Here is a 16,265-nt window from a genome sequence, read left to right on the forward strand (position 1 = left end):
AGCTCGCCCGCCCAACCGGTCTCGGTGGCCAGCGGTACCGATCGTCATCACTTCACCGCCGGCAGTGGCAAGATCAAGCGGCAGGACTTTTACCCAAGCGCCACTAACCAACTGCAGCAGCAGCAGGGTGCCGCCAAGTACCTGTGAGCCACGTAAACCACCCACCCACCCACCCGACTGTTGTATTATTTGTTTCTGTTCCCTTTGTCTTCCGGTCGCCATCAGCCGCGGATCGGACAACGGACATGGCTATGAATGAAACGGTAATCCGCTCGCCTTAGTATCCTTGCTGGTCTCTGTGAGGCCACGCACACAGCTATGCTTTCCCATTGTCCGCCAGAAAACTTCTCTGCCCCTCCCCACCTACCCCGTTTTAGGAAAGGAAATAAAATTATTTATTTATTTATTGATTATCTGTGACGAAAAGCTGTAAACCAAACGGGTCCTATCCTTCATTATTTGCGCGCTTGTGACTCGAAAGAAACCGGCAAGCTGGTGTACCGGGATGTCCTCGTTTGCATGGCAAGCAGCATCCAACCAGGGCGAATGAACAAGCGAGAGTTGACCCACTAAAGCCACGCTTCTGGCCTAGTGACAGCATCAGCAGACCGAGCCGGACCGGACCAGACCGGGGATCTGTTCAGCGTCGGTCCGTCCAGCGTCTGGAATGTGCATATCCGTGCTGGCGAGCATTATTTGGGGTAGCCCGGACAGCGTTGCATTCAAGCGAGAAGCGCACAGCAGAAGGAGGATGCAAATATGCCGAGGGATCGCGTGACTTTGCAAGCCAGGAAAAGAGAAACCAACCAACCGACCGTCCGCCCGTCCGTCCGCAGCCAGGGGGAGGAAAGTGTTTATGAATCAATTAGCCTACTGGCCCGTCTGAGAGGCTGAAGAAGGGTGTTGCAGTTCATGATGATGATGATGATGATGATGATCAGTATGCTGGAACGGAGCCACCAGTCCGAGCGTCAACGAGACGTTAAATTGGTCGATGCATCCTCGCTGCATCCGGAGGCTATCGTGCCAGCACACGCCAGCACACCCGGTGCTCGTGCCGTCAAGCAATCACCGGATCTGGTCAGGCGTTTCAGCGGTGGCTAGCGGTTCTGTGGCGAGGGTTTCCAGCACACCACATCACAGGTGAGTTTGAACGAACGGAGTGCATCAATTTGCTCCTGGGAAAGCCAATCATCTGCCAGTGCTTCAAGCTGTTATGAGAGCACAATGTTAAAGTTAAAGTTGAGAAGATGGAATTACAGGTGCTCGATATCTCGTCGGTTCATCTGCTCGTTATGTACATTCTAGTAGATCCTGCTTTCCTTTGTTGTGCTGGTGATGCACCTTGCTTGCAGCGCAGTGAACACAGGAAACACATGAGATTGAATCGTTTCAAGTATGTAGTCCTCTGTTAGGAAAGTATTTTGCTGATCAAAGCCCACCAACAATAAAGAAGGTATATATCGGCTCTCGCTCATATTTGCTGTGAAGAATATTTCAATCGAAATAAAGTTGAGATGAACAGAGCGCTAGAGCTCCAGCTTTTCTATCTACACTTTGCTCTACGGTTTGTTCTGGACCCATGCACCAGTTCGCTGAGCCAGATGAAGTCAATCTTTAAGTGCAGCATGCATAAGTTAGATAGATTAATGGAAAACTGTATAGATAATGGAACGACATGAGCAAAGTTTTCGAAGTCCATTCTCTAACAACCAATACGATCTCTGAGAGTGCTAGACCGGCTGGAATGAATTAAATTAATAGTTGCTGCAATATATCGCACCTTCTATCTCAACTACCACTCTAGCTAGTACTTACATAAACAAAGCATTCAACCAACCCTACTCAATTCCTGTGGAGACGCAAATGACGCTATGGAAACAAGCTGAACGATAACGAGCTGTCCTCGAACCGGATGTAGTGATAAATACAAAATAAATAAGTTTTATTCAAAATAAAAGCTTCCCAGACCGAGTTTCTCGATGCGTTAGATTTGGCAAAGGTGGAAAAAGTCTTAAAACACCACGATAGACACACACAGTTACAGGTACTCAGAAGATACGTACTACGGGCGGGCGTCGCGATTCTACAGCGCCGGCTGCTGCTGCTGATAGGCCATCTCATGGGGATCCGATTGCATGAGCCGCCGATTGAGCTCATTCGAGAACGACTCAACGAACCCATCCAAAGCCCGTGCCCAACCGGAACTGTACGTGTCGATGTGATGGTGTGGTTCGGGCGGATGAGCGATCACCTCGTACGTGACGAACTTTTTGTGCAGCAACTTCTTGAGCCCAAGCACACTGGCCAGCACCAGGGCTAGCTTGGAGACGAGCAGCGCTTTACCGACGAGCAGGGCCACTCCCTTCAACACTAACGCACCGATTAGGACGGCCTTCATGATGACCGCACCGAGGATCGGAGCGTACTGCTTCAACCGGCCACGGCCCTCCTCGAACAACTTACGCGTGTCCAGCGAGAGGCCAAAGTTCAGCTTGCCACCTTCACCGGAAGCGACCACAACATCCGCTGCTCGAGCCGCACGCCACTTGACACTACGGCTGTGGATGAAGCGCCAGATTTTGTCCGCCACCATCACGCTCAGCTTGTGGTCGTCCGAGGTGCTCGAGCGGGCCAGCACCGACAGCTCCTCGTCCGAGTCCGTTGACAGCTGCTCGTCGCTTCTGCAAAGGGGAGCAACATGTTTATTACCGGTGAATTGTCTATTGCAGCATGTCATGTTAATCGGAGCTAGAAATTAATTCCAAGATTGGAATGCACCAAATAATGACCAGCGATACCACAATGGATGTGCTTCAGGGCTAGATACAACAGGATGAATATTCGTTTCAGTGTAATACGCTGGAATTGAATCTGCCGGACCACAATACCGGGAAAGGGAATTCCGTTCCTTGCCGGCATGGGAGCTACTGCGAGATGAGAGCTAATAATAGGTTTGTTGGCCATAGCGAGAGGAGTAATGGTGTAGCATATTACGTCCCTTTTCATAATCGAACAATATGTGCGCCATAGGAGGCCAGCTCAAGGCCTAAGGTATGATGGTCCTCATTGAAAAGACCTAAAAATAGCGCCACACTCATCCCAGCGCATGGCCCTCTCCTCTGTGCAGCATAATTTGATGGAAAATTACACCGATCACCATAGAGAGCGGTCCACAATAATTTCCCTTTGTCGGGCGCGCGGCCTTACCGAGTTTTCATCAGATCCACGCTCTCGCCCAGGCTGATGGTGGACTTTTTCAGCATCCGGTTCATGTAGGTAACGAGCTTCAGCATCACGCACGAGCTGTTATCCTTCTGCGTGCACTTGCTGCCCAGCTTTCGGATGAAGCTATCCTCGAGGGCCGCCTTGCTCAGTGTCCCGTGGTCCGCATCCTGAGGCCAGCAAAGGAAGTGAACGAAAGGAACGTGGTGATTTGATTAGCAGGCTGATAGGCGCAGACAGGTCAGCAAAAAACAACCCCAAACCAAAAAACCGTTGCTCACCATATGATTCACGACACTACCACTGTCCACGGCCGGATTGGCGTCAACCAGCACCACCATTAGCAGCAACAGAACGCTGCAGCTCAACGACACTAACCGTATGAACGCCATTCGGAACGGAAACACGGAACTCGATAGCCAGAATCAAACACAGTGATAAATAGGATAAACGAAGATAAAAGTGTCACGCAGATTCACGCACGTAAATTCACACTTTGTGTCTCGGCACGACCTCTCTTTCTCTCTCTCTCTCTCTCTCTCTCTCTCTTTCGGTGCTGGATGGTGATCACTGGTGCATCTTGTTCTTGGCGGTGTCGAAGCAAAACTACGCCACACCTCCGGAGCCACCTATTTATAAGAGACCCGGGGTTCGCGGTGCGATGCGAAATGGATGCCCCATCAGCGGATGGTAGCATCGTCCGCGACTCGGTCTCGGTCCTGCAATGCCACGGAGCAAGCGTTACCGGTTTTTCTTCTCCACCGGTCGTGCCGTTGCTTCGCAGCAGCAGGCCACGGGACCGAAGGGCCGGATGTAGGTTAAATGAGCGACAGGAAAAAGCATCATTCCCCTCCCCGCGGCTCCGGTTCCAGGAGGCGGTTGTTGTCGTTGGCCTCATGATTGGAGTCCACCGTACCGCACCGCACCACCACGCACACGTCCCACGTCTTCCATCGATTGATGGTTGTTTATGGGGAGAAGATGGCTCGCGGTACGACGCGTACGAAATGCAATTGCTATCGCAGCAACCCAAGAGCAACTCGTCTCGTCGCAACTCGTCCTCGCGGATCGCGCACCGCGTAGCGTAGCCTGCTGGGATGGAGGCACTCGCACCAGTGGGAAAACATTCTGGGAACACGCTGGGAACGTCCGCTGGTGGACGAAAGGGCACCCAACTAGGGAACTCGTTTAGAAAATGTCCGAGTGTTTTCCTTTCGTAGACGCAATGACCCTACCCGGGGCCCAGCCCAAGCCGGGAGGCAACGACCAGTCCTGGTACTTCATTTCCACCACCACCACAACGAGTTGCGTCAAACCACTTTCCACTTGGCACATCCGGTGGGTTGGTGGTAGCCACGGCCATGCACCCGACCACACAACCGGCTCTATTGGTGCTACACACAGACACACACAGGCGTACACTGGGCGGAGTGGTTTTCCAATGTAGCAAAAGCCATTCCCAAGCATCGATTAAACACTCCTTTTTGCCAAGTGAAAACGCTTTTCACTCTTTACCCTGCGGCTATACCGCCCATCACCGATCATCGATGAGTGTAAAGCGGGCGGGCGGTCTATCAAGTGCCATCCGTTGAAGGAAGAAATTTATGTTTTTCTCTCCCCCGGGGGGGGAGATCCTTTTAGGCACGAGTTCGGCCATAGAGTGGCCATTCTGTGGGGGTTTAAGATTTTTTGTGTGGAAATTTATTGGCCATTTGAATGCCATTATGGAGCATGCATTTTGGGCGATAAAGCGTTTGGCTGGGCGTATTCTAAAGCTGCCGGATGCGATGCTCGTGATTTGTCACAAATTTCGTAAGTAAATCCGTTACAGCAAGCACCACTTCTGATCGTAGAGGACACTCGAGCATACTCGCTGCGCGTGTTTTTTTTTTATGACCAGCATAAAATCCGGACGCTACTCCTTTCCACGAAGGACCATTGCATTGACCGGGAACCGCTTGATCGAGGCTGACAACCAGGAGGAGGAGTACCGGCAGCATCATCACTCATTTATGTGTGCTCGTCCGGTTCGCTTGTTATGCTTGCTTGTGCTAAAAACTGGCCAGAGGAAAGGGATAAAATTCCATGCCGCCTTTTTGTCATCCTGCAGCGACCCCGTGAGCTACACCCTACGGGGGTGACACATTGTGCGACAACCCCCCCCCCCCCCCCCCCAATCCAACTATCCTCTATCGGTAAAAGACGAAAGCGAAGAAGTGGTGGCGATGCTTAACGATTCTTCTTTTTATCTTCGAGATCGCGAAGCGTCCTATCGCAAGCGCACGGCTCAGCTCAGCCACTGTGCTGTTTTGTCGTCTGAGAAACGGTACTCGAGCGGACAGCACACATTCCCGCGGTCGCGTATCAGGGAGAACTGCGAAGGGACCCTCCACTTCAGTCTCCGCCGTCTTCAGCGCCACCCGGCCACAAAACCGGACTCTCCGGTACCGACCGAAAAGGGCCAGCGCAGCTTTCATTGATAAATCACGATTTTTATGCTCGCCATGGGTGCGTTGCTGCACCCTGAGGGGTGGCAATCGAGACCCCGTTGCGCTCGAACAAAGGGTGTGCAGCATGACCATGATGATGATGATGATGATGATGATGATGACAAAGATGATGGTGGTCGTGCGACCGAGGGAGAGTGATAATGTACGTAGCATCGCCGGAAACGACGCACTTTGCAGAATGTTGCCGGGCATGTTCCCTTTCGGTGATGCGGCCAGCGTCTTAACCGTTCAATCATCGTCGCCCATCGCCCATCGCCCGGGTCGAGGGAAATGGTTTGAGCTTCCTTCCTTAACGAGCAAGCGATAGAAAGGAAAACCAGCGCAAGAGTCAACCGACGCTGGAGTGGTGCTGTAGCCAATAAAGCGCAAACAAGGACTACGCACGAGAAGGGCGCGAGGAATCGAGCTTTTCGACTGATTGATTTAGCGGTCGTCGGTCGTCGGTCGTCGCTGGTCGTCATTATTTGGCGATGCGTATCGATGGAGAGGTTTTGCGGTTCCCGATCCCTGAGTTCCTGGCAAGAGAAGATGAATATTCGGGCACCGTGGCGGCGGTCGACGGCGACCCGATATTCAATATCGATGTTAGCGAAAAGGAAATACGATTCCCGGATAATGAAGGGTGGTTTCGTGTTTCTTCCGCTGCGAGTTTTCATGCACGGGATCCTCGAACGGATCCGATAACGAAAGTCAAGCAAAAAGCAGGAAGAAAAGGGACTCCAACGGGAGGCAACGGAGTGAAAAAAAAACATCATCTCATAAATCCTCGACCGAATGCGGGTTAAGGAGTCATCATTCGCGTCATTTGCCCCCGGGATCGATTGTTTTCTTGCTCCACCTTGCTCCACCCACCGGGCCCCACCATCAGGCGATGGCGCGACGCCAGTTTGCGATGCATCACGTCCTGAATTAACGCTTTGATTATGTTTTTTTTTTTCGTTTTCCGCTTCGATACCGTTCCGATCGAGATTTGTAGCGCAATGGGGAAGATTCGTGGAAGCTACGTGAGTACGTGAGCTCATTTTTCGTTGTAAAAAAAAACGGGGGAAAACCCTGACTGTAAATGGGACCTTCAACGCGACGGTGAGGCACCCTTTACTGTGTGATCGGTGCATGTGTTTGCTGTGAAGTAACGATGCGCGAATTCATTCGAGAGAAGAACGCAATTTATTTGATGTTGAAATCAATTCCAGATAGCGATTTCAGATCGAATTTTATCCACTATATTCATTTGGACTGTGATTGTGTACAGTGTGCGATTGCAATTTTGCATTTTTTATCATGTCAATACAGCGCAATAAATTCGAAATATTGATAGGTAAAGCTTCAACTTTCATCTCGATTCTCAGAATGAATATCGAAAAAAATCTTCGCTTCTAACGATAAAAGCTGCCATTCCAGCAAACCGAAACTGATGCTAAAGTGTCTTTTAAACATCGCGGACACTCTGCTGCCAGTTTTGTAACGTAATTCAACTTAAAACAACATTGCTGGATACTAGCTGGATGCTTCAGGATTCATTAGAATAAACCCGAAACCATGCTCCATGTACAGCGATCCGCCATGTTCGCGAGAGTAATTAAAGTTGATATAAGCGTCGCCCACTGTTTTACCGTTTCCATGCAACCGAATCGTGCTTCTGCCTCAACTGCAGGTTCGAGCTGGTGTTCTGATAGGAAGCAGATCGTTAGTTACCACTCGACGGACCATTAACTAAAGTTATCCGCCTCTCTTTCGCGATTGTGATGTGGCGTTGGTCTTTATTTAAAGTACATTAAATATTTACACTAATTCGCCCCCGGGGTGGCACGCTTTTTACATAAATTATTCACTGACACGCATACATACATACAGGCACATACACTCAAGAGTACTAGACACAATAAAGGCCTCGTTAAAGCACCTATCGCATCGTTCGTTCGCATTCCGGACCTTTGAATTCGTTTCTCTAATTCTCCGCCTTAACATCCTTAGCCCCGGTCGCACCCCGGTACTCGGAGTATCCTTGATAGGCCAAATCATCCCCAAACTTCACGCTTCCACCCTTAATGTCCGGTCGACCTGCGTCACGGTAGTAGTTGCCGTACGGCGAGGCATAGCTGACGTCTGACGGCCCCGACGGTCGACCGTAGTGCCCCGCCGGTCCACTGGCGTACTCCTTATACGGGCTGTAGCCAATCGAACCGAGTCCCTGCGGTGAGTAGTGTGGTGGCTGGAACCCTCCCGAGAAGATATCGTTGGTGCAGCAGCTCTGGTGTGGCTTGAACAGCTTCAGATACCCGATCACACCCGGTATGATGATGGCCAGGAAACCGAGCAGCTTCTTAAAGCTGGCCAACCCCAGAATGACGGGCAGGAAGAGCAACAGCTTCAGCTTGAACACCTTCAGGATCAGCAGCAGCGGAATAAAGATCTTCTTCAGCCGATGGCGCGTAAACAGCGGTGCCTTCTTGTCCTCGATCACGTCAATCTCGTCCGAAATTTCATCGATGAAACGTGCCGAGTAGCGACCCTCCTCCGTGATCTCATCCGGTATCTGGAACTCCAGTGCCGTCGATTTGACGAAGCGTTCGAGCCGCCGCAGCGCATACTTGTACATCAGTTCCCACTCCGAATCGGAATGGCGCGATTCTCCGACATACTCGTAACCTTCCTGCTGCAGCGAACGTAGCTGTGTCTCCGGAAGTCGCACAATCCGCGCATCACTGGTGAGTCTGTCAAGGAGTCAAGAGGAAGCGTTTTAGTGCAAGGGTTTAAGGTGCGGAAGATGCAGCACAATGGGCATGGGCACCGTGGTACTTACTGGTACTGTTCCTGTTCAAAGAACTCACTGAACGTGTTGAGGGCCTGTGATTTGAAGCAATCGGCTAGCTCTCCGTTCAAACACTGGGCATTGGTGCGGGCCAGGTACGGATCCACGTTACCACCGGTACCGAGACCGATAAAGTCCAGCAGATGCTTACCCTGGCGCCGTTCTTCACCGACAGCCGGACCGCTCGATGGTGCACTGGCCGACGGTGGGTTTGAGGTTTGATCTGGCAGCTTAATGCCCTCCTGGTGGCCGGGATCGACGAAGCAACCGAGTACCAACACGGCCAGCACTATCACATACCCGAACGACTGTGACGATCGATCGGTCCTAGCAGGACGCCGCTGCTGCTTCTCTTGCTGCCCGAAGAATCCCATTTCTGGAAGTAAACAGAAGACGAACCCGGTAAGCACATGGGGAACACGCGACGCTGCTGTTGGCGATAGCGAGCTTTCAAGTGGTGCTCGAGGGTGCGTGTTTAGATATTTGGTCCGTATCAGCTCGGATGAACGATCCAGTTCCCTTTAAAGAGGCCACTAGTTGGCCACCAGCCCGGTTGGCCGGAATGAAAATGGATCACAACTCTCTCTCTCTCTCTCTCTCTCTCTCTCTCTCTCTCTCTCTCTCTCTCTCCTTTTCTCGTTCGCTCTCCTTTGTGATCGCGTGTGCGCTCGCGGTCTACGCTTCATCGAAACTGGTCAGCTCGCTCGGCACAATCTCGGTGGTCATCATCCCCCCCACCCTTTCACGGTGTCACTCATGCATCTCTTTCGCCTCGGCCTACGCCACGCCACGGCCACGGAATTCCATCACCGGCAGCACGCTACGCTACCGTCTTTCACCTCGGCGTGGCTTGGAGTTACCCTTTTTTGCACCACGTTGGAGCGAGAAGCGGCCACAACGATCACGATCTCGCTTTCAATGTTCACCCCACCCATCTCCACCGATACGCAGCGTTGCACGTGCACTCAATGTCAGTCCGATCGCATCATCCATGACGCATTCCGATAAGCGTAACACTCCCCGGTAGCGATCGGCCCAGCCACATTTCACCCGAAAGTTCCTCTACATTCGATGCCTTTATCGAAATTCGTGTCGCCATCGCCGAGTGTTGTATGGCCGCAAAAAACGTGGGGGAAGGGGCACTGATTCCGGAGGCTAAATCATCAACGAGGACGTGACCGTAGAAACGAAACCGTTCGTTCGTCCGACGGTTAATCAACGGTGAAGCTACCGCGTAGAGAGTGGCCAAAGATTGTTGCAAGATTTCACTGCACACCAGCAATTAGTAGGTGCGTCGAATACACGTCGATTGTGTGCCAGTGAGCAGAGCAGAGCACGAGGAGGAGGAGCAGTTGGAGAAGGAGTCGTCCAAATGAAGCGGAATCTGGAGGCCCGTGTGCGGTTGTGCAATGGCGTCGCGAGCAGTGACGCGTGATTGCATTCGGACGCCAGGACGCCAGCAAACATGGCACTGAAATACATCGCAGATACATCGAATCGAAATCACGCCACACGGAGTGAGAGCGACCGGGGCGGACAAGCGGCCAATGTCTAGCGAAGTGTAACACCGTTTCGTGTAAACCTTGTCTCTGAACTCGGAACTCGAAAGTTGAGACGTTCGCTAAGCGGCGCACATCTGTCTTTCGCTACAATCTCTCGGAAGAGATTGATACTGTGTATTGCTTTGGTTCGTGTTCATCAATAACCGATGCATCGACCGGCGTCGACCTGAACGTCGTGGCACACTTCTTAATTCTCTTTCAAGTTTTGCTTGCTGGCTGGCTGGAAGGAGGACAACGCACAGCGTCGCAAAAGCAAACCAAACGGTCACGTGTGACATAATTCGCTCCGGGAACCCGTTTTCGTTTTCCATGGAATCGTCATCAAGTGACTGGCCCAACACACACATGCACACGCATACGCACTGACTCAAATGTCGTGAATCACCTCGAGTAAGGCACGAGATTCGCTCCCCCGGTAACCGGTTGAGATGCTGCAGAACTCCCAAGCGCAACACCGGCTCCAGAGCGCCATTTCTTTTTTCAAAGATGAAAGTAAACACACTTTAGCGAGAAATGAAACACAAATACGCGGCGTGGCGAGACCGGGTGGAAACGGAGGTGCGTTGGAGTTGGTTGTTTGAGTTTTCGTGTCTCGAGGTGGAATCGTGTTACCGAAAAATTGGAATTCCAACCATCCACCCAACGTTCTCAAGTCGCGTTCGTGTGTGGCAGCCGCCATGGGGTGTGTTGCTATTCAAATTTCAACATCAGAAATAAACTCTTTAAAAACACCCTCGTGCTATCACCGCTGGCAGTTGCAGGGGAAGTGAGAGCGCACATCGAAAGCTCGGATCAAAAACTCAGTCGCGCAACGACGATTGAAGCGTGAATCGTTTCGTGCGTACATCACTTTCGCTCCAAAGCCAGCGTCCTGATATGAATTACGGTGTAAAATTCGTTTCGAAAAAAAGGGACCGAAAAAACAGCTCCTTCCAGCTGTTCTACTGTACACAACACCCTGGCCACTGATCCCACTGGAGGAGGTTCATTTACCGGGAGCGTAGTACCGGTGTAGGTGAACGGGGAGGGGGGGGGGGGGGAAGGGGGGCTGGTCGACACTTTCACTCACTCGCTCACTCACTTTCGAATTGTCATCCGTTTTGAACGGTGGCCACGGACGGATTCTGACCTCCTGCTGTCGCGCTGATTCACCCTCCGTTGTCACGTCACAACCAGCTTATCACTTATGCTGGCATTGCCGGAACGTGCGATCGAGTCAGTGGACTCGGGATTAACCCTTTACTACTATCAGGATTACTACACACCAAGCGGAACACGATGCACGACCTCTGCGCCCGACAAGGTGTGCGAACGTGAACTGAACCGCCACACTAAGACCTCACGAGTGGCCACCGTTACCCTGGGTCCCGCTGTCCTGTTGTGTTGTGGTTAAGCAACGGCACCGCCGTTGTCTGCTCCCCGTGATCATTCGATCGTGTCTGTCTGTGTATGTTAGCATGCAGAGAGCATGATAGAGAGATGGAGAGACGGAGAGAGAGAGCCAGACGAGTGAGCAAGAGTGGGGCATCTGGTTGAGCTGACGAAGAGAAAGGAATCATCATCATCACAAACCGGCGGACCCGGGCTGCCGGCAAAGTAGTGGCCGGTGAGTCAGCAACCCGGGCCCGTCAGTGGCCGGTGAAATGCTTGGCATTGTTGTTTGCTTCCATTGGTTTCCCCACACCACACATGGGTGGGTGCGTTTGTGCGTACGTGTGATTCTCTTCGCGAATGCCGGCGCAAATCTGCTCGACCCTGAGCTGGAGCTACTACCGCCGGTGGCCGTTTGTGCCGGTTCGCTGCACTTTGGAATCGTCTCCCGGAGGGTTGCTCTTTCGTTCGAGAAAACTGGTTCCAATCTGATTCCGTAATCGCAACGTGACTGCCACTGCATGCCCTGGGTGCAAGAGGTGATAGTGATGTGATGCCTGCCGCTCCCGTAATTACATTGGGATCTCTTTCGCAATTATTCGCTCATCCGAACGCGAGACACAAAGGGGAGCAAAAGATGAAAATAATGGACGCCCAGTTGCCATAGCAACGTGCAACGTGGTTCGGCATTCCGATGTCAAATGTCAAATGAATGTCCGGTTTGCGCTCTGTTCTAATTGATCATCTAGAGCGGTTTCGGCAGAAGGCTTCATTTTGGTAGTCATCTGAAAATGATCAAACAGGAGCCGCCATTGAAGTCGTAGAACTACTCACCATCAAATGAGCTCTTCTCAATTCCTGTGTCGAATTCAATCAACGCAATGTAAGCGCTCCCTTGTAATTCCCTTTGCATAATGATGTAGTGCTTCATTTGTACAGAAGTACTAAATACCATTTGAATAGAGTCGCTAGTAGATCGAAACATTGCCATTGGAGCCACCGTGGACACGTGCTGTGCTTGTGCAGAACGAAAAATTGCACCGGCCGCCTGTTGCAAGGCTATGGCTTTAGACATTGTGTGACATTCGTAGAAGCTAACATTCCGATTACATTCTGATGTCGATGTAATCAAATCATCTGTATCGCCCACATGACCGGTGAGTACCTTTGAGGCGGACATTTCGCGGAACATGGCAGCTGCCAGTGAGCTTCTGGCAAACGCAATCAGCCAAGGACTGGCCTGATGGCATGTGCTGACCTTGCAGTGATGGCAGCTGTGGCGTAATATGTGCGCACACTACACGCCTTGATTACGTGTACCTGAGGACGCTTCCATCTGGGCCACTCTGTGCCGTGACACCGTTACGATGCTCACTCCCATTCCCACCCTTTCTGACACGATTCCGCGTGAACATCGAGCGGCCGAAGGGTGGTGCGGAGGGGGGTCAGTTTGTCCTATTTACTGTATTGATTCATACCTTTTCTATCCGTCCACTAGGCCATCGATGCCATCGATGTTGTTTCAGTGACTGCGATGGTCTAGGTCCAGGGCATGACTTGAATATTTGATCGCCCGTCCGCACAATCCATCAAACCCGGTCGGTTGGGGTGAGCGAAAAGGGTCAACACCGTGGTGCCAGCGAAGGGTCATCCGAGTGCGGCTAAGCAGGGGCCTCATTTAAGAAAATTCAATAACAAAAAAAAAACCTTCTACCGCTGCCCTTTTTTCGGTGGTTACAAGATGGAGGCTGATGTTCAAACAGCACCCTCAATGCCAGGCCAGAAGATTGAAGTGCTCCTCGTGTAGCTCCTTCCCGGGGACCGAAGGATGGCCAAAGGACCGATGCCCGTAATATACTGCCAAAGCCCGAGAAATGGTGCGCCTGTCACAATTTATTAAAAGCTAATAAATTTAACGATCGTATAAAAAAAAAGACAAAACTCTCGATCCGAAGGCCGAGCGCACGCGGTACTTCAAATTCACCACAACCACTGGCCACCGGTTGCCAGAGTCGACCCCCAGAGTCACAGGCCCGGCGGATTACCGGCGTTTGGCGCGTGTTTACCGAAGCCGCGTGCCCAAGTTGAAAACTGTCTCCTTGGCTCCGAGGAGTGGGCTAGAGGCTAGTGATGAAATTAATTATCCGCCAACAGCATAAGCTATCGAGCGACGAAATGGCCAAGTGGACGATGGGGGGGGAGGAATGTAGCAAACGGTCGCAACCTGCCGGTGCCTCGACTCGACCGCGCTGGAAACTGCTTGAAACTCGTAATCTTCTTCACCCAGACCAGACCAGCCACCAGAGAGAGAGAGAGTGAGGGCCGTCGAGAGATCGTCGAACGAGAAGGGTCGAACGGAAAAGGAAAGGTCACGTCTTTGCTATCAATCTTGGCCCCCACCTTGCCGCTCCCGCTGTTTGGTTTTTTTTTCTCTCTTTTCTGGTCAATTTTGTACGAGGCCAACCTTCGCGTCATTTCTTCCTTCCGGGTGGCTTAAGATTTGCTTTCCACTGCCCGAGCTGGACGCTTTTCACCACACCGTCCGCAACAACGGTGGCACGATACGCTTCGGAATCGGTTCGGGCCAATATTGTGTCCGGCTTATGGTGCTGCTTCTTCTAAATATTTGATTTTCATTATGCTCGGTTCGGTTCCTATCATGCACCATGCGCTCGGGCACAATATTAATGCGCAGCAGCTGGACGAAACACATACTAATCCCTTTTCTCTGCACCGATATTAAATGAACTCCCAAAGCCTAGCAGGAAAAAAAAACTGCTCAATGTCTCGCTCTACGACGCTTCTCACCTGAATTGTGATCCCTTGCGGGGAGGTAAGGCACGGTGGATGCGGCACAACGGGCACGACTGCTCGAACGAGAGCGAAAGTGGAACTGAGTGGTCGAAAGGTACCGCCATTCGGTTTTATATGACCATCCCCGGCAGCACCCCCCCTTTCCAATGTGGGTGGCTTTTTTTAGGATGGGTTTTCCACTGCTGCACTGGTTGTTGCTTGTGCTAGGACGCGAACCTGAAGCTCACTGGAGGTGGAGGTCTGTTCAAGGTTCTGTTTTGGGATTGAGCGGTGCTTCAGGATGTGCTTACCAGTCATTTGGGTCAATCGCGAATCGTGACGGTGGTGGTGATGGTGGTTGCCAGTGGACGTCATCCATCGCCATCGCCATCGGTGTGTCTGCAGTGATTCATCGATCCCGAGAGTCCGTGCTGTCAGGTCACAAAACAAGCCTAAATTGAGTTACCGGGACTTTGATTCGTCCCTGCGATCCCGGAACCAGGGCAGAAACTTCTCGCAAAGAAAAATTCGATTAGCTTTCTGTGAATCGGATCCGGATCGGGACAACTGATTGATTTCGATTCTCGCAATAAACTTGCTCGTAAGTTCGGTAGCCAGCGGATCCCGATTCCCCGATTGTTACTGACATACTTACATACGGAGAGGCTCAGCTGCTAATTTGAATGTTAATTTATTCCCCATCAATTCGTATCTCCTTTTTGCATTGATTTGTTGCCTTCCTCTCTCTTTGAGGGGGGGGGGGGGACTTTGGCGAAAATAAAACGAAATGCATGAAATGAAATTGAATTTAAGCAGCGTTACCGCACGTCGGAATGCGAGGGAACCCTAGCAGATGTCCTGTGGTGAAGGCACTTGATTGACATTCGGACACGATATATGATGGCGCTGCCTGCCACCAGCAAGGGAGGATCGAGAATTGGCCACAAACAGTCCGAGAAGAAAGAAAAAAAAGAAAGGATACCATCGGTCTCCCTCGGATCGCGTTATTATTCATGAAAAGTATCACAGCGCCCTTCATCGAGAAGGAGTGGGTTGTCTTTCACTTCTGTCGTTCTGTGTGGATTTATCGCACCGCAGATAAGAATAACTTTTCCACCGCTTCCAGATTGAATCGAAAAGTTCTTCTTTTTTTAATCAGGATCAGGAGCCCGGCATTTGTCCTCTAGCACGGGGGCGGTATTGCCAGATTGTTTGGCGTGAAAGCATTTGACGCGCTGTGCTTGCATAACCAACAGTCAATGGACGGCATCGGCCAATGTCACACGATGAGAAAGCAGGGAACACCAGGGGTACCAGTAAGTGTGACCGTCGATCTCTTTCCCTTTTTTTTCTCTCCCTTCGACCATCAAATGCTAGACAAAAACGGGTTCCGTGTTGCTCTGCCATGTGTCTCAGGCGTTCGCGAGGATCGAGGAAAGGAGGGGAAACCCAAGACATATTATGCAATGCAGACCAAAACGCAAACATTACTCGAAGCGTACCTCCGGTTGAACACCGGTGCTGCAGACTCCTTGCCAATGCTCTGCGTCGACATCATCAGTCTGCGGTAACGCAAACGCGTGAATCACTTCACAGCCACAACAGCGCACGCATACACGAGCGATGGGTTGGTAAGATACAGTGTAGGAGCACTGGGTCAATGGGTGAATGGACTCATGTCCGGGATTTTCCCGGCCGGGCCCGGTCCGGCCCAGTCCAATCAAGAACCGAAGAGCCTTCACGCGAGCCATCCCTTCTACTACGCTCGATACGAGATCCGGCTCACCGGCGGCAACCATAAGCCTTCGCTTTGTTTTGGTCTTGCAAAACGATGGATATACCCAGCACGGTCGGGCCCCCCACACGGGGAGGATTGTTGATTACATCATGGACCCCCGCGCCATTGGTGTTGGTGAGGTGCCGGAGCGCATCGAGAGAAGTACCGCTTCAATCGACCGAGATGGAGGCGCATTAAACCCAGGTAACTCTTAC

The 16,265-nt window shown here is 51.6% G+C and overlaps 3 protein-coding genes across 3 annotated transcripts in view; 1 reads left to right on the forward strand and 2 right to left on the reverse strand.

Moving 5' to 3' along the window:
- LOC126574892 (uncharacterized) overlaps positions 1 to 147 on the forward strand; it is a 1,173-nt gene extending 1,026 nt beyond the window's left edge. The window contains exon 3 of the mRNA XM_050235306.1: positions 1 to 147. This exon is cut by the window's left edge and continues 226 nt beyond it. Coding sequence (XP_050091263.1) covers positions 1 to 147 — 147 coding nt within the window.
- A 1,939-nt stretch (positions 148 to 2,086) lies between these two features.
- Positions 2,087 to 3,617, reverse strand: LOC126572365 (uncharacterized). The gene is made up of 3 exons (XM_050231608.1): positions 3,507 to 3,617; positions 3,211 to 3,395; positions 2,087 to 2,684 (listed from the first exon to the last, which is right to left on the reverse strand). The coding sequence occupies exons 1-3, from the start codon at positions 3,615 to 3,617 to the stop codon at positions 2,087 to 2,089; spliced, it is 894 nt and encodes a 297-aa protein (XP_050087565.1).
- A 3,923-nt stretch (positions 3,618 to 7,540) lies between these two features.
- Positions 7,541 to 14,591, reverse strand: LOC126574901 (uncharacterized). The gene is made up of 3 exons (XM_050235317.1): positions 14,585 to 14,591; positions 8,539 to 8,923; positions 7,541 to 8,449 (listed from the first exon to the last, which is right to left on the reverse strand). Exons 1-3 carry the CDS (start codon positions 14,589 to 14,591, stop codon positions 7,684 to 7,686), a joined length of 1,158 nt encoding a protein of 385 aa, XP_050091274.1. The 3' UTR covers positions 7,541 to 7,683.
- Between the last annotated feature and the right edge of the window lie 1,674 nt (positions 14,592 to 16,265).

The sequence above is a fragment of the Anopheles aquasalis genome, chromosome 2 (assembly GCF_943734665.1).
Source record: "Anopheles aquasalis chromosome 2, idAnoAquaMG_Q_19, whole genome shotgun sequence".
Classification (NCBI taxonomy): Eukaryota; Metazoa; Arthropoda; class Insecta; order Diptera; family Culicidae; genus Anopheles; species Anopheles aquasalis.

Coding starts and splice junctions, on each gene's coding strand:
- LOC126572365 (XM_050231608.1), bottom strand. CDS start 3,617: ATGGCGTTCATACGGTTAGTGTCGTTGAGCTGCAGCGTTCTGTTGCTG. Junction 3,396..3,506: donor GTAGTGTCGTGAATCATATG/GTGAGCAACGGT, acceptor TGCTGGCCTCAG/GATGCGGACCACGGGACACT. Junction 2,685..3,210: donor GTGGATCTGATGAAAACTCG/GTAAGGCCGCGC, acceptor TCCCCTTTGCAG/AAGCGACGAGCAGCTGTCAA.
- LOC126574901 (XM_050235317.1), bottom strand. Junction 8,450..8,538: donor TTTGAACAGGAACAGTACCA/GTAAGTACCACG, acceptor ACTCCTTGACAG/ACTCACCAGTGATGCGCGGA.